We start from the raw sequence: 23,103 nt of genomic DNA, 5'->3' as shown, positions 1-23,103 counted from the left end.
GAGAATTTTACCCACCACGTGTAAGTACACAACCCACTGATAGCTTGTGACTCATGGACATAAGCAGCGGCGGCAGCTTGCCTGTAGGCCTGCTCTTGCTGTCTCCTGCTCTAAAGGAACAAATATGAAATGACAGATTTATATCATGTTCAAAATAGTTGGCAGCAGGGTGGTGGTGGTGGTTCCTTTACAAAGAATATACACCATGTCTTCCTTTATATGCAAGCAACCTGGGTCCATTTGCACAAATTTGTCGTAGATAAGCCACACCCTAACATCATCTGTGTTGTCATCCCACGCCTCCCTTTTCAATTGGATTAAAACCAGTGAGACAGCACTGGACAGAAAACTCATCCACAGCTCTAGCTCGGCTTTTGTGAACCCTGGGGAAGTGGCTGTGAGAGGACGCTGGGAGCTGGTGCTTGCTGGCTGGTGCCACGGTTCTCATCTGCCTGGAGAGTACCAGGAGTCCACTGTTTCTTGTCCAGAATTCTAAGACATGACCTGGCACCTTAAAAAGCAATATCTAGCAGCCAGAGAACACAAGAATGTTACAAGAGGAAGAGGAAGGAAACAGACCGGGAGAGGCCCAGTCCGTGGCTGTCTAGCATAGGGGCTTGGGAAGCATACGTGTGACAGCGTGACTCAGCAGCCGACCTTAAATCGCCATTTATGAATAGTACGGTGAGGATGTGTACTTCGGGCTCTAGAACGATGTCTTGGCAAAGTAGTACATATGACATTCTGATTTCAAAATGTCAGGCTGCGGCCTGGAGCTGGCTGCTCAGTGAGGAGTGCATTCATAGAAGGTGTGGAACTCTGGGTTCCATCCGCAGTATCATACAGGAAGTAGGAAGTGGGAAGAGAGAGAGAGCAGTGAGGGAGGAGGGAGGAGGAGGAAGGGAGGAAGGAGGAATAGCATATTAAAAGTACACTTCCCAGGCAAAAGAATTAGAAATGAAAACTCAAACCAATTGTACGAAGAACTGGAAAGGAACGAACTTTAGAAGCTGGAAATGTCAGGATGAATTATAACTGACCCAGGTGACCAAGCAGGGGACGCCTACACAAGTGTAGCAAAGCCCTGAGCCGTTCCAGGTATTTGGTAATCTCACTGTCAGTCTATGGACCTCTGGAGGTGGGAGACAGGGCAGGCCATGCAATGAGCAAGAACATTCACCAAGAATAAACGACAACCAAACCCCCAAAACTATGTTGTCAGGAACTCACAAACCCCTGGACTCCCAGCTACCCTCCCCAGCATACTGAAGACAGCTTCCATTCCAGGGAGGAAACAGGGAAGGACATCTCCCCCAGGGACACCAGGGACATCTCAAAAGCACAGGGACTGAGTATGAGATTCATTTTAATGTGACTCCCAGAATTCATACACCCTTTAGGCAGACACCATGAACCTGAGTTGTCCAGGGAGGGGGGAATCACCCAGACTCAGTTCCACAGACAAACAGCCCCACTGCCTCAGGGAAACCTATTGTTAGGCTGTGGATAGGAAATGTTCCCCCAAAAGGTTCCCATGCTTAAATGTCGGCGGCCAGGTGATGTACTTTTGGGAAGTGAGTTCGTCCGTTGGAGGAGTCAAAATCTGGTAGCATTATCAAAAGGCAGCTGCAAGTAGGAGACAGGATCGCCAGGGTCATGCATCAAGGACCATTCTCCACTCTGCTTCCTGCTGCTGTGAGGTAAAGAGTTTTGCCCATGGCGCCACGATGTTCTTGGCTTTCCACAGGCGATTGTAATGGAACCAAATGGCCCGCGGCAAGAACTGTGAACCAAGACAAACCTTTCTTCTTTCAGACGGTTCCTCTTGGCTATTTGTTACAGTAAGGAAAGAACCAAGTATAGTCTGCTAGTAAGGGTTAACTGTCTAACCTGAGGAAGGATGAGAGGGCGCACTTACAGGGAACGCCACAACTACACAGAGGCCCAAACCCCGGAGGCCAGCAAAGAGAGAGCCCACTTCTCTCCCAAATGATCCAGTCCTTATGAAATGAGAGAGGAAGCCCCCATGGAACAAAACCCAGATGGTATAAAAAGAGTTTGATTTACTACGAGAATCGAAATTTTAAGAAAAGTATAAAATGGAGAAAACTTCTCTCCATCCATATTTTTAAAAGAGGCACAGAAATGACACCGGAACTGAAGAAGACCATGGCAGAATTGCCAGTTAACAAGAAAACCCCACTCCACTACAGTGTAGCGCCAAGCTGGGGACTGTGCTCCCAGCCCTGCCTCTAGGTGGCAGTGACACCAGGCTAGCTTTGGTGAACCATCTGAGAGGCTAGCATGTTGTCACCACCACCATCTTCAAAACTGACTTTGCCCCAAAGGATAATGAGGGAAGAGTCAGAAAGACACAGGGCCTTGGGGCTGGGGTTCAGTCGGGAACATGTATGTGGATTTGACCTCTGGGATCGGTGGGGCCGTCAGAACAGTGGTGTTATTTGATAAAAATCAGATGTCACATTAAAGGAAAGGCCAACTTGGTCTGACAGATGAGACTTGGGGATTATATTGAAAGCAACAGGGCGCAGGGCTTAATGCATTCGAATAGAGAGGTTTGTCAGAGCCAGGCAGGGCAAAGGTCAGGCTGGGGGTAGGACTGAAGTGGTCTAGTGTCCTGACTAAAGGGCCAACCTGGGTGAAACAGGAGTCAATGACACAGCATGGACACCTGGCCTGGACAGGGGCTAGGGGCTGCATGGCTAAGTGTGGGTACTGGAACTGGACTTGGTCCAAGCAGGGAAAGAATGCTTCAGCCTCTAGGACAGGCAGAGGCAGAACCAGGAGAGTGTTCACAGGAAGGGGCAACTGCATTACTGAGTACAGGAGCAGGGTTCTCACCTCTGAGCAAGTGTGGGGGAAAAGAATTAAAATGCACAGTCTGGCTGTCCTGTGTCCCACCAAAGCCCTCTCTAGGCATTAGGGCTTAGTGTCCGGTACCACCCATACGGTAACGCTGGCTAGTTCCCAGGGCCTGGCTGGTTTTGAGGGACCTGTCTTGGGTCCAGTCCTCGTGTCTTGAGGAAGTCACACCACCTGAAGAGATCATATATATGCATGTGGGTGCTGCAGCCCAGATGAGGTGTTGCTAAGGCAGTAACAGCTACCAAATCCATGGAGTCGGGAGACCTCCATGACACCAGCCTCTACCACAACACTCCCACCCTGGGGGACTCAGCTGTGCCATCGGCAAGCCTGGTGACAGGACTTGTAAAGCATGTGCACAGCTAAGTGGGTATGTCTCAAAACCTTAAGTGCTGGCACTGTCTGTACCCATGTGAGTGAGACTGGAGATGCTGCCGTGAATTCCTGGGTTCCAACAGAGGAAGCTATAGAATACAGGAAGAGATAAAGGTGCATTCATATACATAGATTCTGTAGCTCTGACTACATTACTGCCCACACGGACCTCAAATCTTAGTAGTGTAGCCACAAAAGCAAAGACCCTCAAACAAAATCCACTCTCTAGTATAAAAAAAATACAGATTAAGAGATTTAGAGATTGGGGGTTGGGGAGCTTATGTGCTAAAGAGATGGCTCAGGGGTCCGGAGCACTGGTTACCCTCCCAGGTGACATGGGTTTGATTCTGAGCACCCATATGGTGGCTCGCAACCATCTTCAACACCAATTTCAGGAATATGACATCCCTCAGGCACCAGATTTGTATGTAGTGCACACATATGCAAGCAGGCAAAACATGGGTCCCTTTGCAGTGTGTGCACAAAGGAGAAAGCCCTTGTCTATAGGAAACATCCAACAGACCCTGTGGAGGAACCATACAATCAAGATAATGTTTCTAGGGAGCAAAACACAAAAACAGCAGGAGCCTGGGTCTTGTGGACTTGACCCCAAAAATCCCAGTGTCAATATAAAAAAATCTAAGTCAATTACGCAGATTCAAGATCTAAGTTTGTGAGACAGTTAAAAACCTCCTCGTAGACTTAACATTAATACCCCGGACAGCTGATCAGTAAGTTACACACTTGGCCTCTAAGCCTAGCATGGTAGAAACACAGATTCCAGGGCTCACACAGAAATCCCAACCAATGAAGGAATGAGGACAACGCCATTGGCAGCCTTCTGAATGTGAGAGGCAGTGATGGCTGATGTGGCCAGGCACCAAGTGGCAGACAGGGGCAATAGTTACCCGGAAGCTGGCTTCTTCTGAGGCAGGCGGCTGGGTGGCTGGGGTGGCAGGGGCGGGGGCTTGCTCTGTGAGGTCCCGGGTTGGGAGGACTTGCTTGGCTGGTTTATGGCTTCTAGAGTTCCTGATGTCTTAGCCACAGGAGGGGGTGGTGTAGTGGTCAGGGGATCTGTGGAGAGAAAAGGGGGAGGGAAAGAGAGAGTGAGCCCCTAGGTTCCATACCTGGTCTCCTATTGGAAGCGTCTCCCTTTTCTAGCACTCGTCTGGGTATACCAATGGCTGCTTCTCAGCTTGTCTATTCTGGGAAACTACAAGGAGGGGCAGACCAGCAAGGGTAGTCTCAACTACCACTGAAAGTTTGCTATGGCCTGTGTGTGTTTAGCCAGAAACCCATGTAGGGGTCAGCCCTTGATTCTGTGCTGAGCTGCCCCCAAACCAGCCAAACAGGCAGAGTCTGAGGTTAGGTTCATGCCTGGCATCTTCCCTGAGATACCCAGAATGCCTGGGCCAGGGCTCTTTTTGCATCAAGTGACCCGCCCACCACCAGAGGGGCAGACTCTGTATTTCACTGGCCTGTAGTCGGGGAAGCTCTAAGGACAAACTGTGACAATCAGCTAGTAGGGGGCCAGTCTGCGTGAAGAGGTGCTGGTTTCTATTACTACCTGTATTTTACAGACAATAAGCTGAGGCACAGAAGCAAAGCATACTGACAAAGCGGGCAGAAGTGTTTAAAGACAACAATGGAGCGAGGTCAAGTGCCTAGGCCTTCCGTCACCCACCCATCTCTCAAACAGCACCAGGCCCTTGTCAGTGGCTTGCTTCAGGATGGGAACAGACATATGTAGAACACGTAAGGGATATGGGGAGAAGAAAAAAAGGGATCTATTTTATGGTCTCTCTCCCTTTGTTTCCTTTTCCGCTTTAATGGAAAAGTCTAAGGTATATTAGCACAGCAGCGCCATATTGAGAATCCTCTTAATATTTGACCTGAGTGTACTACAACTGGACCCTGCCCCAAATCCCTCCGCAGAGCTTCTGGGACATACTGTCCCTGCTGCTGCTACTACTACTAGCATCTACCCTCTTGGCAGTTCTTGCAGAAGGGTTAGAACTGCTTTCTGCATATAAGCCATAGGCACCACGGCCTAGGAAGGGCCCCTGTGTCTTGGAAGCAATCAACCCAGAGATGTAGGACTCCCTGCTCCTTAGGTCGAGATAAGGCAGGGAGCAGAGAAGGCTGGTCCACTGACCCGGTGAAAATGTTTGGCTCTGCAGCAGGAGAAAGGCCCTTTCTCCCAGCATTGGGAACTGCCAACCAGACATTGGCACTGGGAATATCGACACATTGCCAGGTCATGAGTGAAATGACCACTCCCAAACCACTACACAGCCAAAGAAACTCAAGTGTGGATGCTGTTAAAATACCTGGCGAGACAGAATAAAGAGTGAGTCATTTTAAGGGTAGCAAGGGAATGAATGGGGGGTTTAAGACAGAAGCTGCAAGGGTTGGGGCCGTGGGGGCAACACCTGGTACGTATCTGTGTGCAGCCCACAGTTGCCAATGGTGCCCCTGTCTTCCAGATTCATAAGGCCCCCTGGCAAGAAAGGAAAAAGGAGGAAAAAAAAACGTACTGGTAGATGTCACTCGAAGAGGGGGCAGCGGTGGGTGGACAGCTGGCAGATCTGACGAAGATCGCTGCCTGCTGATACCGTCCACACCTACAGAGTTTGTCTTCCACAGGGTGTTAGCTGAGGTGGCTGCCTGAACTAAACCCACACGCATACACACACACGCACACACATACAGGCAAGCACATACAGGCACGCGCACACACACACACGGAACAAAAACAGAAACAAAACACTTCGTTATTGATCCTCTCACTCATAAAAGGTCAACATGAGCCTTTTAGAACAGCAATAGAGCCCTGAGGTTTACTCTTTTCTCTAGTAGAGAGAGTGAGACCAAAAAAAAGTAATAACAAGTGCCCCAGGGAATGCTCGAAGGCGGCCTTTTCACTTTGATGAAATTTTAAAAACATTACAGTTTGAAGAAGGAAATAAATAGTCATAAATCTACTGAGCATTGCATTCAGGACCTAAGGAATATCTGCTCTTCTCTGCCCTTCTATCACCTCCCACTGTAGGCCTCAGAGACCCTGTTCTCAGCCAACGTGGGCAGGAGGAAGGGCGTGTCCCAAACACCATGGGTGGGGCTTTCCCCCAGCCTCCTGTAACATAGCCACCAGCGCAGATGATCCCAGTTGCTTCAGGTGACCCCCACAGTGGCCACGGTGGCCTGGTCACCATCTTTCTCACCGTGCACCATCTACTCAGATGTACAGGGTTGTCCCTGTACCTAAGGGGAGGGCTGGGCCTGGCGTGAGGAGACACACCCTCCCAGGCCAGCCCCAAAGTTGGGAAGGAGTTTCAAACTTGCCCTATGGTGGGTAAGTTTGTATCTCAGTGTGGGACATGGGGTGAGGACTCCATCTTCACACCAAGTGTAGACTCAGGGTAGGGGAGATGCAGGACAGGGGTGAGATTTACTTTGCGTGAAAACAAAAACACACAGAGCTAAAGATATTCTGGCAAAAAGTGGGAAAAGCAATCCCTCGGATTCTAGGATTGCAGGAAATCAAGATGAGGAGCTGACCAGTCCTTCCCGACCACCCAGTGGAGTGAATGAGGTCCTTGTCATAGAGCCAGTGCAAGTTCTCCTGGGAATGAAGATACCCAGTCTCTGAGACACTGGGCCTTTCAGAATCAATACACCTCCGCAGGATGAAGAGCGGTGAGATGCCCATAAGGCCCTGCACTGCCCAGGTCAGCCTGTAGGAGGTGACAGGGAGTGCTTGTTAAGCCCAGGAGGAATGAATGATCCCTGGGATATGGTGCTGTGGGTATGCGGGGGTGGGGTGGGGGAGGTGGAGGATACAGGGCCTGCTCTCTATGCTTTTGCTCTTCGGTGGTTCCCCTAACTCTTTGGGCCTCCCTGAGGGCAGGACAGTGACGTGTGTGGTCTGTCCAGTTGGTCTTCTAGCTGCTCAGTACCCAGTACCATCCCGTATCCCCCCGCCCCCTTCCCAGCTGTTGCAAGAGACAGTGTACAGTGCCTTTCTGCATAGCAGCCACAGTCCATGGACAGCAAGCGGAAGCTGCTATTCTTCCCCGGGGAAGCCTCTCCCTCCTTGACATCGAAGGCCCTGAAGACTACCACCTGAGGTTGGCAGGCCTGGCCAAGCCAGGACGCCCACTTGCTGGCCACTTCGTGAAGCACAGTGACTGACTGGTCATCACTATAGGACAAATTGTTCGTGTTTCCGTATTTGTAAAAGCAACCAAGCAAACAAACCAAAAAAGTCACCTGTCCAGTGGACCTGCTATGTAGAGATGGGGTAGTTTTGTGTCACTTTTCATACTGAAGACATCAGGAGGGCCTACACATTTGTGTTTTACACTTAGGTTGAGCACTGTTCTCCAAATGACTACCTTTTACTCCTTCTCTTTCAAAGGTATTCTAGAGAGACACTAGTCGTCACAATGCTCTAAGCTAGCCCTGAGAAAGAAGAAAGGGAACAATCAGGACACCGGGAGGGGAGCGTGTGGAGAAAGCATAGGGCGCGAAGGCAGCAGAGGACACCCTAGCTGGCCAGCAGGCCCGCCCATTGCCAATGCTTGGGGCAGCCCAGCAACACCCCATGCACACCTCTGCCCAAGTAAGAACCCTGGTAGTATCTCGACCGGTTTAGCATGCTAAAAATAATGGAATTCCTTAAGGAAGCAAGCAGAAAACAGCTACAGAATTAACAGCCATACATGTAACTTCTCAAAGCCCAAGCCCATATGCATTTGCAGGGGACTCAAAATCGCATACCTTTGCCAACATTCCGAGGTGGGAGTGGGGGTGCGCTGGTGGTGCTGGGGGGTACTGACTGGGAGGAGGGCGGGCTGCCACTCAGGATGGCTCCATAGGTCTCATTCTGCAAGATGCTGGGCCCGAAGCCCCTCTGCTTGTCCTTGGTGAGGTTTGCAGTATCTCTGGCCAAAGACACAGCATTGGGCTGAAACTGGCTGGACCCCAGCTGGTAGAAGCTGACAGGCCGGTCCTCCCGTCGGTTGGGACTAGGCTGCAGAGGAAAGGCAGGGAAAGAGCGTGAGACGGAGCTGTGGTTTTCTCTGAGTCGGTTCAACTCAACGGTGAGCACTCATCCACATGTGGTGACCTACGCTGCTGCATTTGAACTGCAAGGTTTTAAAGTTCACTCTCCTTGTGTCTTGTAATTAAAACACACACGTGCATGCACACAAATGCACACGCACCTCTCCTCAGAGCCATGGCTTACTAATTACAGGTCTTAATTCTGAAGAACTTCAGGAGCAGCTATTGCATTTACAAACCAGCCTAGCTCTGTGCTGTCCTTGAGGTCTCCCTTTCCAAACACACTTTCTTCTGTGACAGGACGGTCCCAGCCAGAGAGCGGTAATCGACCTCCTCCAGCACGGGCTTAATTCAGTGCAGAACAACAAGTCCTTTCCACATTACTCTGAGCCACTGAGCTGTTGAGATCCCAATAAATCAGGGGTCAGTAAACCCCTCTGGGATATCACTTGCTTAAAAAGAAAATAACGTGTTCTTTGTGTATGTGTATAAGTACATACGTGTATAGGTACATATGAGGAGGCCAGAGGAAACCATGGGCTCAGTACTCTCTTTCCACCATAGAGTCCTAGGGACCAGACTCAAGTCTCTGTGACTGACGAAAGATCTTATTGCTTTTATAAATAAAGATTTATTGAGACTCGACCTCCTCCCATCGTGTACATATCTGTGTGCTACAGAGAAATACTAAGTATTTCTAAGTATAGATATTAACGGCTCCTTTTCCGTCACCAATAGCCCAACAGCCTTCAGAAATCCTCTTTTCCACTTGTATCTATTAGTCATCTGTTTAACACTTCATATTAGAATTCTAAAGTATTATTAAAAAAACATTAAAACAATAAACATGTGTTCATATGCTGTGGTGGGAGCTGAGAAGGGTCACGGCCAAGGGTTAGGTGTCTGGAGGGAGGCTGCCTGAACTTGGCTCTGCGTCCACAGACTTGCACGAAGGTGGCATCCTCCTGAGGTACCCCAAGTTATGCCTGGCAGTGTGCGTGATAAGGGGACTGGACCAGGGCTAGAGTCCTGTGCTCATTCCAAGGTTGTGTGAAAACAGCTGTCAGCCTCTCTTGAGGCTTTGAAGTCCCCATCCAATAAGAGGAGTTGGAGTCAATGAACCCCCAAAGGCTGTGGAGTGGTTCCCACTTGGTGGTTTCTAAGGTCACTCAAGTAAACATGACCAGCCACATAGTAAACACTGTCACCTGCCAACATGGACTGGGGCGAGGAGAGAAATGGGAATGGACTGGAACCCGCCCAGATCAGTGAATACACAAGACAGCAGGCCAGACCCCAGCCTGCTCTGCAACTGCGGCAGCGTGGCACAGACCTGTAGCTTCTCGTCCACATCATCGTCGCTCTCATCCAGGTCCTCGTGCAGCAGCCGCCATTCATACTCGACGTGAACGTGGGAGTTAAACCTCCCTGACAAGGCCTGAGTGAGCTAGGAAGGAGGACAGGCAGTTAGTGCTCCTGTCCCCGGTACTCACAAGGAGATTCCACTCTGCTCCAGGACAGCTCATTTAAATCCCTGGGTCTCTATGGAGGTCCCTGTACCTGATTCACAGGATAACCCAGACCCTCAGAGCTCCCTGTCAGTGACTTTCGGTAAACTGTGCAGTGTGTCACACAGGTGAGGGATTTGGGGACCTAAAAGGTGATGGCCAGGGTACAGGTATTAGCACTGCATGGGAGTGCACTGGACTGCAGAAGGAACGTGTTTGCTGCTAAGTCAGCCTTCGCATATTAAGAGAACTGAGCCCTGCAGAAAATGATGCCCCTCTCTTAAATTCTCTCACAGAAAGTAGCTGGCTAATTCTCCCCTAGTTGTGCAGGACGTCTGTCAATCTATTATCTGTGCTTAGTGTTAAGGGCTTAATTTTCCCAAGGGCCAGATGGTATGTAACTGTAGGTAAGTCGCTTGACTTTTCTTTTTTTAAAGATTTATTGATTATATATAAGCACACTATAGCTGTCTTCAGACACCAGAAGAGGGCATCAGATCCCACTACAGATGGTCATGAGCCACCATGTCGTTGCTGGGATTTGAACTCAGGACCTCTGGAAGAGCAGTCAGTGCTCTTACCCACTGAGCCATCTCTCCAGCCTGTCATTGACTTTTCTGTACCTACTTCCTCGTCTATAAAATGGGAAGTAAAGATGAAGCAAGGTGATGGGTAGGGTCTGAGATGAGCACCTGTTACTCATCCTCTAGTTGTGCAGGGCTAAGAGTTCTGTAGGTTGGGTGCTTACTGTGTGCACCTACTTTGCAAAATTCAATAATCCTTACAATAACCTTGCAAAGGAGTGTAACTAACTCAATGTCACAAGCGAGGAAAACAGCCTGGGGTTGCATTCTCTAAGCTGCAAGGAGGCACAGCCCATGGCAAACTGAGGACCGATGACCCTGCTGCCCCTTCTGCCAGCCACAGCACCTCTTCTTCCAGAATGGAAGAGAAACACAAACTGACCTGCGTGTTCTGGGCTTAAGGATAAAGATAGGATCCGCAGCTGGACATGGTGGGAAGAAGAGAGCTAGGTGCTCATGGGTACCAGATAGCGTGGAGGCCCCACCTTTATTCTAGCTACCCAAGGAGTCCAGGGCTACCAGCATGCTGAATAATCATGTGCTGGGTCACAAGTGCAACCACAAGAGGGTAGCAAAGAATCCCCAGAGTGCTCCTCCAGGCCAGCCAGTACTTAGCATGGCCCAGGATGTGTGTGTTCTGCGCCCTGTGATTGCTGTCCAGGGAGACTGGCTCTACCCCATTCCCCCACTCCATCATACCCCATCTACTCATGGTGGATGCTCACCAGTTCCTCACAGTGTTCATGCTTGAGCCGCTTGGCAATGTCCAACGGGGTCTCTCCTGACTCATTGGCTGAAAGTCAAGGTGGGAAAACAAAGCAAAACTTGGCCTTACCTTTTGCTTATAAAACATCCCTAAAGACTCCCATGTTAAAGGCTTGATCCGCCAGCTGGTGGCGCTATTGAGAGGTGACAGGATCCTAAACTTTTCCATAAGTGCTTCTCAGTCTTTTGTGTTTTATCTTTTGAGAACTCTGCTTAGTTTTGTAGCGCTTTTTTTTTTTTTTTTTTCCTTTTCTTTTTTTCTTTTGAGACAGGGTGTGGCGGTTTGAATGGGAATGGCCTCTACGGATTCAAGTGTTTGTTTGAAGGCTTGGCCCACAGGGAATGGCACTATTAAGAGGTATGGCCTTGTTGGGGTGGGTGTGGCCTTGTTGGAGTAGGTGTGGCCTTGTTGGAGTAGGTGTGGCCTTGTTGGAGTAGGTGTGTCCTTGTTGGAGTGGGTGTGGCCTTGTTGGAGTAGGTGTGTCCTTGTTGGAGTGGGTGTGGCCTTGTTGGAGGAAGTGTGTTGCGTTGGGGGCAGGCTTTGAGGTCTCCTATGCTTAAACTATGCCCAGTGTGACTTGCAGTCTCCTACTTCCTGCCGATCAAGGTGTAGATCTCTCAGCTCCTTCTCCAGCACCGTGTCTGCCTATGGGCCACCATGCCTCCCGCCATGATGGTAATGGATTAAAGCTCTGAAACTGTAAGCCAGCTCCAGTTTAAATAATCTCTTTTATAAGAGATGCTGTGGTCTTGGTGTCTCTTCACAGCAATAAAACTCTAAGTAAAACAGACACACCTCATTAAACTAAGCAGGAGTCACGGAATGTAGTCAGGTTAACCTGGGCGGGGATGGCTGTTGTTTAGTTATACAGAATACAGCAGAGTGAAGAAGCTATGATTTTAAAAGAAAGGATTGAGCTACCTAAAGAAATGTCAAGGCAGACAACCATTATCTTAAGTTAGAGTTATCAACAGAGCGAGAACTGCACATTGAGTGCCCCCACCCCCATACTAGCTTTGTAGTCCAGACATCTATCTTCCCTGTGAGTCTCTATCAACAATGTTTGGGTTTTTTTTGTTGCTTTTCTTTCTTTCTTTCTTTCTTTCTTTCTTTCTTTCTTTCTTTCTTTCTTTCTTCTTCTTCTTCTTCTTCTTCTTCTTCTTCTTCTTCTTCTTCTTCTTCTTCTTCTTCTTCTTCTTCTTCTTCTTCTTCCTCTCCCTCTCCTCCTCCTCCTCCTCCTCCTTCTTCTTCTTCCTCTCCTCCTCCTCCTCCTCCTCCTCCTCCTCCTCCTCCTCCTCCTCCTCCTCCTCCTCTTTTTTAGAATTCAGATAGGGCATTGCTATAGTTCTGGTTTGCAGGAACTCGTGGTAGAGACTAAGCCTAGTGATCCCCTTCACACTTGATCAGTTTTATAAGTGTGTCTTTTGAGCAATACATGTCTTTTTTCGTTTTCTACTTTTTGCTTTGTTCGGTAGTTCTTCAACTACGTCCCCAGGACTCACCCACACCTGGCTGGCTCAGGGCTTGGCAGTAAAGGACCCACGACCAAGGGAGGGTTAGGATCTGTTGCAGGCACTTCAAGAGGGGGCCAGTAACCAGCACCTCCTCAAAGAAAGGCCCTGTCTGATCTTGGGAGGTGAGCCAAAATCGTTACCCAATTGATCTAGATTGACCCAGCTGCAAGGGCTAGCCTCATTGTTCCTGAGGCCTGCAGGTTAGGCCACAGGCTAACAGACAGCGGACAGAGCCTTTCGATACCCAGGACAGAGCACTCTGCAGGACGGGTAGGGAGAGGCACTCTTTACAGTGTGGGAAATGCTCCTAGAACAGAAGTGCAGAGCTGCGGAAAGGAGGCAGAGGGGGGCCAGCAGAGCCCGAGCACCCAGTGCACCCCGCGTGGCTTACCGATCTCAATGGAGGCCTTTCCCCGCAGGAGGAGCTTGAGGCACTCGGCATTGTCCGTCAGGCAGCAGTAGTGCAGGGCTGTGCTGCCCTTGCCTGTCTGTTTGTCCAGGTTCCCACTGCTCGGAACACGGACAGAAAAAGACAAATCAGAGTCGTAAGCCAGAGGATGAGAACTGCCCTGCAGACTGTGGAAAGACACATGAGTTAGCAGCAGACAATTTACCTCGCTTATCCCCGCGGTGAGCGGGCACCAGACTAGCTAGCATGAAGGTAGCCAGGGAGCAGTCTGACTGAGAGACTGCAAGGAAGAAAGGGAAGGCCAATGGTGGCTGTGCTGCTGCTGAGTTTGGGTCACAGCAGTGATTTGTAACCCTTTGGTGGTCAAATGACCCTTTCACAGGGGTTGCCTAACACCACTAGAAAACTTACATATGTTTACAATTCATAACAGTAGAGAAATTACAGTTAGGAAGTAGCCACAAATATCATTTATGGTTGGGCGTCACCACAACATGAGGAACTGTATTAAAGGGTCACAACACGAGGAAGGTTGAGAACCACTAGGCTAGAGAGGACACCCTGGAGCAATCTTAGTGCCTCTGTCCTCTTCTCTCTTGCCCTGTGGTATATATATAGGTTTCATGTACGTGCCTGGTACCAATGAAAACCAGAAGAAGGCACTGTATTCCCTAAGAACTGGAGGGATAGCTGGTTACGAGCCACCACCTGGGTACCGAGAACTGAAGTCAGGTCCTCTGGAAGAGCACCCAGTGCTCTTAACCTCTGAACCATCTCTCCAGGCCCCCTTCATTTTGTTTCCTCCAGAGAAGGGAATGCTACTGTTCAGTTCGGTGTCCCAAGGCTCCTGCAACCCTGTTGGCCCTAGGACAGCCCCCTGAAAGTGGGTGAAGGGGAGACACTTCTGAAGGCTTTCACACGATCTTCTACCATAAAACAAGACTAGATTACCCAAAACCAAAGGTGCATATGTTCACCATACAGGATAAAGGCAATTATTCTCCAAAGTCGCACGGCCACCAATGAAGGACAGGGGCTCTGTATCCATAGGCAGACAAATGGGAACAGACATTCCCTAGGTCTGGTACCCAGTGGTCCCAGCGGAAGGACAACAGCTGCCTCAGTGTAAGGAGAGCTACCTTTCCTTTCCTGGCTTTGTGCAGTGCCGAGGTTCGAACTCTTAAGCCCAAGCACGTGAAGCAAGCGCTTACCACTGAGCTACCCCAAACCACTTCCTAACCTGATGCGCCATCCTCTATCGCTACCTTCTATCTTAGGAGAAGACAAATCAGGCTCCTGCACTGGGAGGGTTTGTGTGGACGCAGATACAAACCGGCTACTTATCAAAGGCCCATGGACTCGGCATTCCACGTCAAGTCCTGGGCTGGGCTCGGAGGAGAGAGTCTAATTGACTCAACCCTGAGTTCTGGGCTTCACAGGTCTTAGGGCTGACTGTCCGGCAGGTCTCTCCTACTTTTCAGTTTCTTTACTCTATTTCCCGGGAATGACAGGGAAGGGCAGAGGCCACAAATACAAACCATCCATCCCCTGTTGCTGTCACACCAGGACTTCTCATGGCACTTGCAGAGTTTAACCAGCATCCTCTGCTCCAACACAGCCAACCCCAGCCATGATCACAGAGTCAACAGTACAGACTGGAGGGACTTAGCATGTGGCTTGCAGTCACCAGGCAGGTGTGCAAATGGACACAGCACACACGGAACAACTCAGAAGACTGTTTCTAGTCAATGATTGTAAGTGGCCTCTCGATCCAGAGGGAACAGCCCTCACTGAGTTCTGGTTTACAATTCCTGGCTTAGGACGGGGGCCAGTACATCTCGATCCCCTCCTATCCCTCTGCCATTGAGATGCTGTGTAGGAACTGATATGGGAAAGACCCACCCACAGGACAAACCAGAGAAATGTTCATTTCACAGACTTTGGCCCTGACACCATGAGGTCTTCCCCAGGGCTGGGAATTGGGCAGCCATAGTTCCCTGGAGTCTCTCCTAGCCTCTAGGTCCTGCAGGTATCATGAAGGCCTTCTGTTTTCACACTCCGGGGCTTTTCTAAGAAATTCCTATAATTCATATTTAAGCCTGAGATATGAGCATCTTGTCAACACAGCCCAAGTAGTGGAGACAGGGTCTGGTCCCCTCCTCGGAAGCCCAAGCGAACCGGATCGAAGGTCTCTGCTTTTTTTTTTTTTTTTTTTTTTTTTTGTTTTTTTTTGGAGCTGGGGACCGAACCCAGGGCCTTGCGCTTCCCTAGGCAAGCGCTCTACCACTGAGCTAAATCCCCAGACCCCTCTGCTTATTTTTGAGACACCCACCTGTTCTGGACGAGGAAGTCTACAATGTGAAGGGAAGTCCGGTCCACAGATCTGACTGCAAGATGGAGGGCTGTCTCATCTGGCTCCTGAAATTCAAACCCAGACATTTGGAATTCCAGTGGCACCTACCAACTCCAAGGTGAGATTGCCTTTCTACCTCCCTCGCACCCCAAAATATTTATCTACGACACAGAGGGCTCACTTTTCAATCTCCACAGCAAAAGGCGTATGTGGTGCTTTGAGTGAGAATGGCCTCCATAGGCTAGTGTGTTTGAACACTTGGTCCCCAGTTAGTGGAACAATCTGGAAAGCATGAGAAGGTGTGGCTTTGGTGGAGGAGGTGTGTTACTTGGGGTGGGCTTTGCGGTTTAAAAGATTTATGACATTTCTAGTCCAGTCTATCTGTCTGCCTGCCTGTCTGTCTGTCTGTCTCTGCCTTATGGATGTGTCTTTTTTTTTTTTTTTTTTTTTTTTTCTTTTTTTTTTTGGAGCTGGGGACCAACAGGGCCTTGCGCTTGCACTAGGCAAGCGCTCTACCACTGAGTCAAATCCCCAACCCCTGGATGTGTCTTAAATGTGAGCTCTCAGACAGTCAGTCAGTCAGTCAGTCTGTCTGTCTGTCTCTGTCTCTGTCTCTATCTCTGTCTTATGGATGTGAACTTCAGCCACTCCCCAGCACCAGGCCTGCCTGCCTGCTGCCATGCTCCCCACCATGATGGTCATGAACTCTAACCCACTGAAACACAAATCCCCAAATAAACACGTTCTTCGATAAGCAGCCTGGGTCACGGTGCCTCTTCACAGAAATAGAAAAGTAACTAAGACAACATAACTGTCCTATCCCTCCCTACTCACAGGAAGTGAGACACGCTGGGGGTTTCAAGTCCAAGCCATTTCAATTGTGTCCCCATCCCTACATCACCACCGGCTGAGTGGGTCAAAAAGTAGAGGGAAAGCAAACAGTCAAAACGCAGACGGCATGAACCGGGCGGCCGCCCTGTTCTTCACTTGTCCTGCCTGCTCAGTCCTCTGTCAGTAGTGCACATTCTGCTCTAGACACGGGGCTGCAGATTTCTCCTGAGAGAGAATGGAAGTGACACTGGCTAATACTTAGGAATAGCCTGTGTTACCAGGAGAAAATGGTGTTACCTTGCAATGTTCCCGATCAAGGGATCTAGTTCAGTCTAGAACTCTGGATCCAAACATGATAGCCTACCTACTATCTGTTCTGGCTGGGTTTGTGTGTCAACTTGACACAAGCTGGAGTCATCACAGAGAAAGGAGCCTCTCTTGAAGAAACGCCTCCATGAGATCCAGCTGTAAGGCATTTTCTCAATTAGTGATCAGAGGGGAGGGCCCAGACCATTGTGGTGCCATCCCTGGGCTGCTGGGCCTAGGTTCTATAAGAGAGCAAACTGAGCAAGCCAGTAAGCAGCATCTCTCCATGGCCTCTGCAACTGCTCCTACCTCCAGGTTCCTGCCCTGTGTGAGTTCCTGTCTGTTTTAGGGTTTTACTGACAACAGTTGGGGCTGGCTTACAGGTCCAAAGGTTCAGTTCATTATCATCAAGGTGGGAGCATGGAAGCATCCAGGCAGGCATGGTGCAGGAGGAGCTGAGAGTTCTACATCTTCATCTGAAGGCTGCCAGCAGAATACTCACTTCCAGGCAGCTAGGGTGAGGGTCTTCAGCCCATGCACACAGTGACAGACCTACTCCAACAAGGCCACACCTCCTAATAGCACCACTCCATGGGCCAAGCATATACAAACCATCACACTGTCCTGACTTCCTCTGGTGATGAACAGCAATGTGGAAGTGTAAGCTGAATAAACCCTTTCTTTCCTCCCTAACTTGCTTCTTGGTCATGATGTTTTATGTAGGAATACAAATCCTGTCTAAAACACACCCCACCATACAGGATGATGAACCCCATCCTGAGACCAGGAGGTTCTTTGGACCTAGACTATGTGCCCATGGGAACTCCATCGGGAAGGCCAGGAGACTAGACAGGGCCTTAGGTATCGACAGTAAAACACAGAGAAGATTCCGAGAGCAACATCTGGAGGCCGGAGGAGGTGCTCTACCCATCCCTTTGGGGGGACACTCAAGAGTATGAACTACAAGATGGTCCTTGCCGCAGCCCTCCTCAGCATGGCCTCAGAGATGGTCTGGGACCAGCTTCCCACACGAATGAGAGGCTAAACCTGTTAATGGTAGAGACAGTCTTCTCAGGGTTTTAGGCATCTGAAGATGTATCCCTTCCACCTCAGAAGGCTTCCCTTTAACATCTGGCATTACACTTTGGCTTAAGATGAAACCAGGGCTGAAGAGACAGCTCGGCAGTTAAGAGACTTGCTGCTCTTATAGAGACTCATGTTCGGTTCCCAGCATCCATACTGGGAGGCTCGCCACCACCTGTAACTCCAGCTCTAAGGGATCTGACACCCTCTTTTGGCCTCTGAGGATGCCCCACATCCACATGGTACATATATACACTCGGGTACATACACACAAAATTAAATCGATCTTTTTTCTTTAGAAAGAACAAACCCAAAATAAAAAAGTTCAGTTTGAAAGGAGTCAGTCTAGGTGGGATGGTGTTCAAGAATAATCTCAGTACCCAGGAAGCTGAGGCAGGAGGATTGCCAGCAAAATGAGAGTCTTTCAGAAAAAAAAGGGGGGGTGGGGTGGGGTGGGGGAAGGGAGTGGGAGTGGGTCCTGTTGTATAGCAGTGGTTGTAGTTAATCATGTGTTTGAATCATATATCCAAGACTGCTGAGTAGATCTGAAATGTGTCCGTGACAAAAGATCAATATATGAGGTGATCTACACTGTGGTTATTCCACAGTGTCACTATATAGCAAAATGCTGTGCATTACAACACAATAGCATTGCATGTGATCAGGTCCAGAAATGCGACACAACCTTAAACTTTTTGACAAGCGGAAAATTCCACACCTGAGCTCTGATGACAGCTAACAGTTAAAATGGTGGCACGCTGATGATACTGAACAAGATCGCTTCTACGTGCACGGCCTACGGGTGACACAAGCCAACTGTGCCCCATCTCTAAGCTCTAACGATGTATCAAGTATTTCAACACCTAAAAAAGCACCCCAAATTAAAACGTGTGGTCCAAGCAGTTATGATGATGTATGCTCAACCCAAACGTGCCACCCTTTTCTCCCCAAGGGAGTGATAGGTGTGCTCGCTGCACACCTCCCTTGTCCTGCCCCGAATTTCCCATCCTTTGCAGCCCCTCTTACATGACCGTTGGCCAGTGGGATTTTCTCCGTCAGGTCCACACCATCAGCATAAGCTTGGAGTAACCCGAAAATGTCTCTGGTCTTGACGGCCTCGCAAAGGCTGTGGAGCTTCGCCGCCGTGTCCGCGTGCTTTCTCCGTGCGTATCTCCTCTCCATGTACTTGGCTGTGATGTAGTCCTTCCTTGCAATCCTGAAACCAGACATAATGGATGGGTCAAACACTGAGGGCCTCCATCCACCCATCCAGCCCATCATCCACAACCCTGCCCAGGCCTCTTGGGGCCCTGTGGGCGCCTTCCTTAAGCAAAGGCATGTCTAGCTACCAGTATCAGAGGTACCAAAGCTCACCCAGCAGTCCTGGGCCTCACCCAGTTATAAGGACAGAGGCCAGATGTATGGCTTTTTTACATTCTCTCAGCTGCCTGCTGCTGTCTCCTTCCATAGCCCTGAGGGCTCCCTCAGCATCTGCAGTCCCCACACCTAACCCGTGTATTTGCCTGGCTTGCTCACATCCCTCTATCCGCATGCTCAAGTCTTTCTCTGCTGTTATCCGCGTTCCTCCTGCTGGTCCCCAGCGCCCTCTTCAGACAGGCTGGCCACCCTGACTGCTCTCTGTTCTGGCTCTCCCTAGTATTCTGTCTGCCTTCCTATTGACCTGATAGTCACATCTGCATCCTGTCCTTTGTAGTCCTCATGGGTGCCTTAAAAGGTGCACACTCACCAGTGGCAGGGAATCAGAGGAAACTAAGTGACAAAGGTGTCAAACCCTCAAATCAAGGGGTCCCAGTCGACAGATACTGGGGTTCAGGAGCGTGTGGGTCTATTCAGCATTTTGAAACACAATACTGATATCCCCTCCTTCCTAGGGAAAAATGGACAGGGTGGCTCTCTATCATCCCGCTGGTGCCTGCAGATGGCATTTCTCTAACCCGGGGCCTGCAACAGGGCACCATGAGATGCAGACAGCCATTCTCCTAGAAGCAGGCATCAAGAGGCAAGAGAGCTAACCAAGTCAAGAGCCACTGCCCACATGGCCTCTCATCTCCAGGGAGATAGGAACCAGAGAGAGAAAACACCCAGGCCCACACTTTACCAATCTAGGTTGTACCTGCTCTAACTAGGATTCCTTACCACAAGTTCTCTCCCTGTCACCCCAGCCACACTGCAGGGAAGCCTTGTTCCTGCAGAAGCTTCCATAGACTGCCTTCAGTCTATGGCAGACAACCTGACTGAGCTCTCTGGGAATGGAACACACAGAAGCTTGTTTAACTGGGGGACCCTAGAGTCATTCAGCCCAGGATAGAGGTCCCTCCTCTAGAACATGCCATCAAAAACAATGACTTTATGAAATTCATAGGCAAATGGATGGAACTGGAAAATATCCTGAGTGAGGTAACCCAATCACAGAAAAACACACATGGTATGCACTCATTGATAAGTGGCTATTAGCCCAAATGCTTGAATTACCCTAGATGCACAGAACACGTGAAACTCAAGAAGGATGACCAAAATGCGAATGCTTCACTCCTTCTTTAAAAGGGGAACAAGAAAACCCTTGGCAGGGAATAGGGAGGCAAAGTTTAGAACAGAGGCAGAAGGAACACTCATTCAGAGCCTGCCCCACATGTGGCCCATACATATACAGCCACCAAACTAGACAAGATGGATGAAGTAAAGAAGTGTGGGCCGACAGGAACTGGATGTAGATCTCTCCTGAGCGACAAACCCAGAATACAGCAAATACAGAGGCGCATGCCAGCAGCAAACCACTGAACTGAGAACGGGACCCCCGTTGAAGGAATCTTAGAAAGGACTGGAAGAGCTTGAAGGGGCTCGAGACCCTATATGAACAACAATGCCAATCAACCAGAGCTTCCAGGGACTAAGCCACTACCCAAAGATTATACATGGACTGACCCTGGACTCTGACTCATAGGTAGCAATGAATAGCCTAGTAAGATCACCAGTGGATGGGGAAGCCCTTGGTCCTGCCAAGACTGAACCCCCAGTGAATGGGATTCTTGGGGGGCGGGCGGCAATGGGGGGAGGAAGGGGAGGGGAACACCCATAAAGGGAAGGGAGAGGGGTTAGGGGGATGTTGGCCTGGAAACCAGGAAAGGGAATAACATTTGAAAGGTAAATAAGAAATACCCAATTTAATAAAGATGGGGGGAAAAAGTATAGTCTGGGAGCTCCTATATGGTGCTGAGATCTCAACTCAGGTCCCCTGCAAGAGCGTTAAGCACTCTTAACCACGAAGCCATCTCACCAGCCCTAAGCTCTGGCTTTGTTTGTTTTACTTTTCATTTAAAGAGTCTCACTATATAACCCAGGATGGCCTCAAATTCTCCATTCTCCTCCTTCAGCTTCTAAAGTGATCGGCTAGTCTCTTGTTTTTGTTTTTCCTTTGGGGGTGTGTGTGTGTAGGTTTGTTGCTGTTGTTGTTTTAAATGGGTTTTCACGTATCCTGGCCTCTGAGTTCCCTGAAGATGATCCCAACCCAAATATGGGAGAGATCTCTGTAGCCCACTCTGACCCTGGTTGCACGGAGATAGACTGGGCCATTTACTGTGTTCTCGTTTTTTTAATATATCGACTGAGACGTGTGGGGAGAAGCATCGGGACACCACAGACTGATCCATCTGGTGTTGTTGGGGGTAGAGGGCTTCCTGCTGCTTCTTCAGAGAGTCTGCCTCTATGAGCAGATGCTATCTGGCCTCTGGGTGGCCCAGCCACACATGCTCTGTGCCTCCATTCCCGCCTGGGGGTTCACAGGCCATTAGGGGGTGCCTTTGGTTTCCCCTTCAGCATATGGTTAAAGATGGTGCGTGCTTACTCCAAGCTGCAAGCAGCTCACTCAATCAAATCTGGAAATAAAATGGTCGCCGAATGAAGCGGGCACAGAGCTGGGGCTATTTATGTGATTTGTTGAGCCATTAAATATTTACGGAACCACTACAAGCAACATACTGTGGGGGCAAACGCAGAAAGTGAGTGAAATGCAATTTGCAGAACAATATGTGAAAACTCAAGTATACTGTAGAGTGTGATGGAGTGTTACAAGGAAAGAGGCAGCTGCTGGAAGCACGCGAAGTTGCGCGATAAATTTTCTTCTTTTATTTGGGTGCGAGGAACCAGACTAAACGTCTCCCTATGCCACCCATGCTAGCCTTGAACTCATTATGTATCCCAGGTTAGCCTAGAACTCACTGTACAGCTCAGCCTAGCTCCAAATGCATAATCCTCCTGCCTCAACCATGCCCGCTCATGCAGTTCATCTTACATGCATAGGAACGACTGTGAGAGGCTTTTCACTACTGTGATAGCCATCTGCCCTCATTTCTGAGGAAACGGAATGTAAACTTCCTTGTGAGAACTGTCAAGGTGTGTCTGAAGGTGTGCATGCGTATGTGTGTCTATGTGTGTGTGTGTGTGTGTGTGTGTGTGTGTATCTGTATGTGTGCATGTGAGAGAGAGAGAGAGAGAGAGAGAGAGAGAGAGAGAGAGAGAGAGAGAGAGCGCCTCAGAGCTGACTGAGTCAAGGTGTTGAAAGGTGGTATTCATTTTTAGAATCAATTACCCCTCAAACAGACAGATGCTCAATTTCATAAGGAATCTTGCTAGGTTTTTTTTTTTTTAAAGATTTATTTGTTTTTATGTATCTGAGTACTTTGTCTGTATATATGTATACACACCATAGACATTCCTGGTGCCTGCAGAGGCCAGAAGAAGGCATTAGGTCCTCAAGAACTGAATTGTTGAAGCCCTCATGTAGGTGCTGGGCTCTGATCCCAGGTCTTCTGCAAGAGCAACAAGTGCTCTTAACAGCTGTACCATTTGTCTAGCCGCTAACCCAGTACTTGAAGTATTTTACTATACTCATTGTTTAAAGTTGACTGGTACTGTACCATTCTTGAAGACTAGTCCCTCAGTGAGACACACCACCAGCATCGAGCAACAGCTATCACTAAACTTGTCATAGAGGACCCTGCCATTTCCTTCACTAGATGGGGTCCTCCAGTTGTCCAGGAAGGCACTGTGCACCCATGGTCTCAAGGAAAGCCCAAATCACAAGGGATCCTCTTTTCTCAAAGGCAGCCAGGGCACTTGCATAGACTCCGTTGCCAATACCATTTAAAACTGAGTGCAAGCCATGTTTCCAACTTCTCCAGGGCCTCTATGAGGGGGTCAGCACGCTCTCCCTTTTTAGTATAGAAACTGAGGTTTAGACTTAGGTGACAAAGAACCTGCCCCATTCTGTGGCCCAAAATGTGGGCTCCTGATGTCGCTCCAGGTCAGATCTGAAACGAACAACTTCATGTAAAGAAGACAATGCTTTATAACCATGCTATCCAGTCTCTGGGAGACACTACATCACAAATGCTTGCCTACTAT

General features: G+C 49.3%; 1 protein-coding gene across 1 annotated transcript in view; it reads right to left on the bottom strand.

Annotated features, from left to right (window-relative positions):
• Nucleotides 1–23,103, bottom strand: part of Asap2 (ArfGAP with SH3 domain, ankyrin repeat and PH domain 2) — a 160,813-nt gene that overhangs the window by 5,865 nt on the left and 131,845 nt on the right. The window contains exons 19-26 of the mRNA XM_032909094.1: nucleotides 18,709–18,898; nucleotides 15,442–15,527; nucleotides 13,092–13,207; nucleotides 11,146–11,213; nucleotides 9,662–9,775; nucleotides 8,044–8,296; nucleotides 5,799–5,933; nucleotides 4,170–4,335 (exon numbers count right to left, since the gene is read on the bottom strand). Of these exons, the coding sequence (XP_032764985.1) occupies nucleotides 4,170–4,335; nucleotides 5,799–5,933; nucleotides 8,044–8,296; nucleotides 9,662–9,775; nucleotides 11,146–11,213; nucleotides 13,092–13,207; nucleotides 15,442–15,527; nucleotides 18,709–18,898 (1,128 nt within the window). The remainder of the gene's footprint in view (nucleotides 1–4,169; nucleotides 4,336–5,798; nucleotides 5,934–8,043; nucleotides 8,297–9,661; nucleotides 9,776–11,145; nucleotides 11,214–13,091; nucleotides 13,208–15,441; nucleotides 15,528–18,708; nucleotides 18,899–23,103) is intronic.

Source organism: Rattus rattus, chromosome 7, assembly GCF_011064425.1.
Source record: "Rattus rattus isolate New Zealand chromosome 7, Rrattus_CSIRO_v1, whole genome shotgun sequence".
In the NCBI taxonomy this organism is placed as follows: Eukaryota; Metazoa; Chordata; class Mammalia; order Rodentia; family Muridae; genus Rattus; species Rattus rattus.
This window is presented reverse-complemented; position numbering and strand designations above follow the sequence as displayed.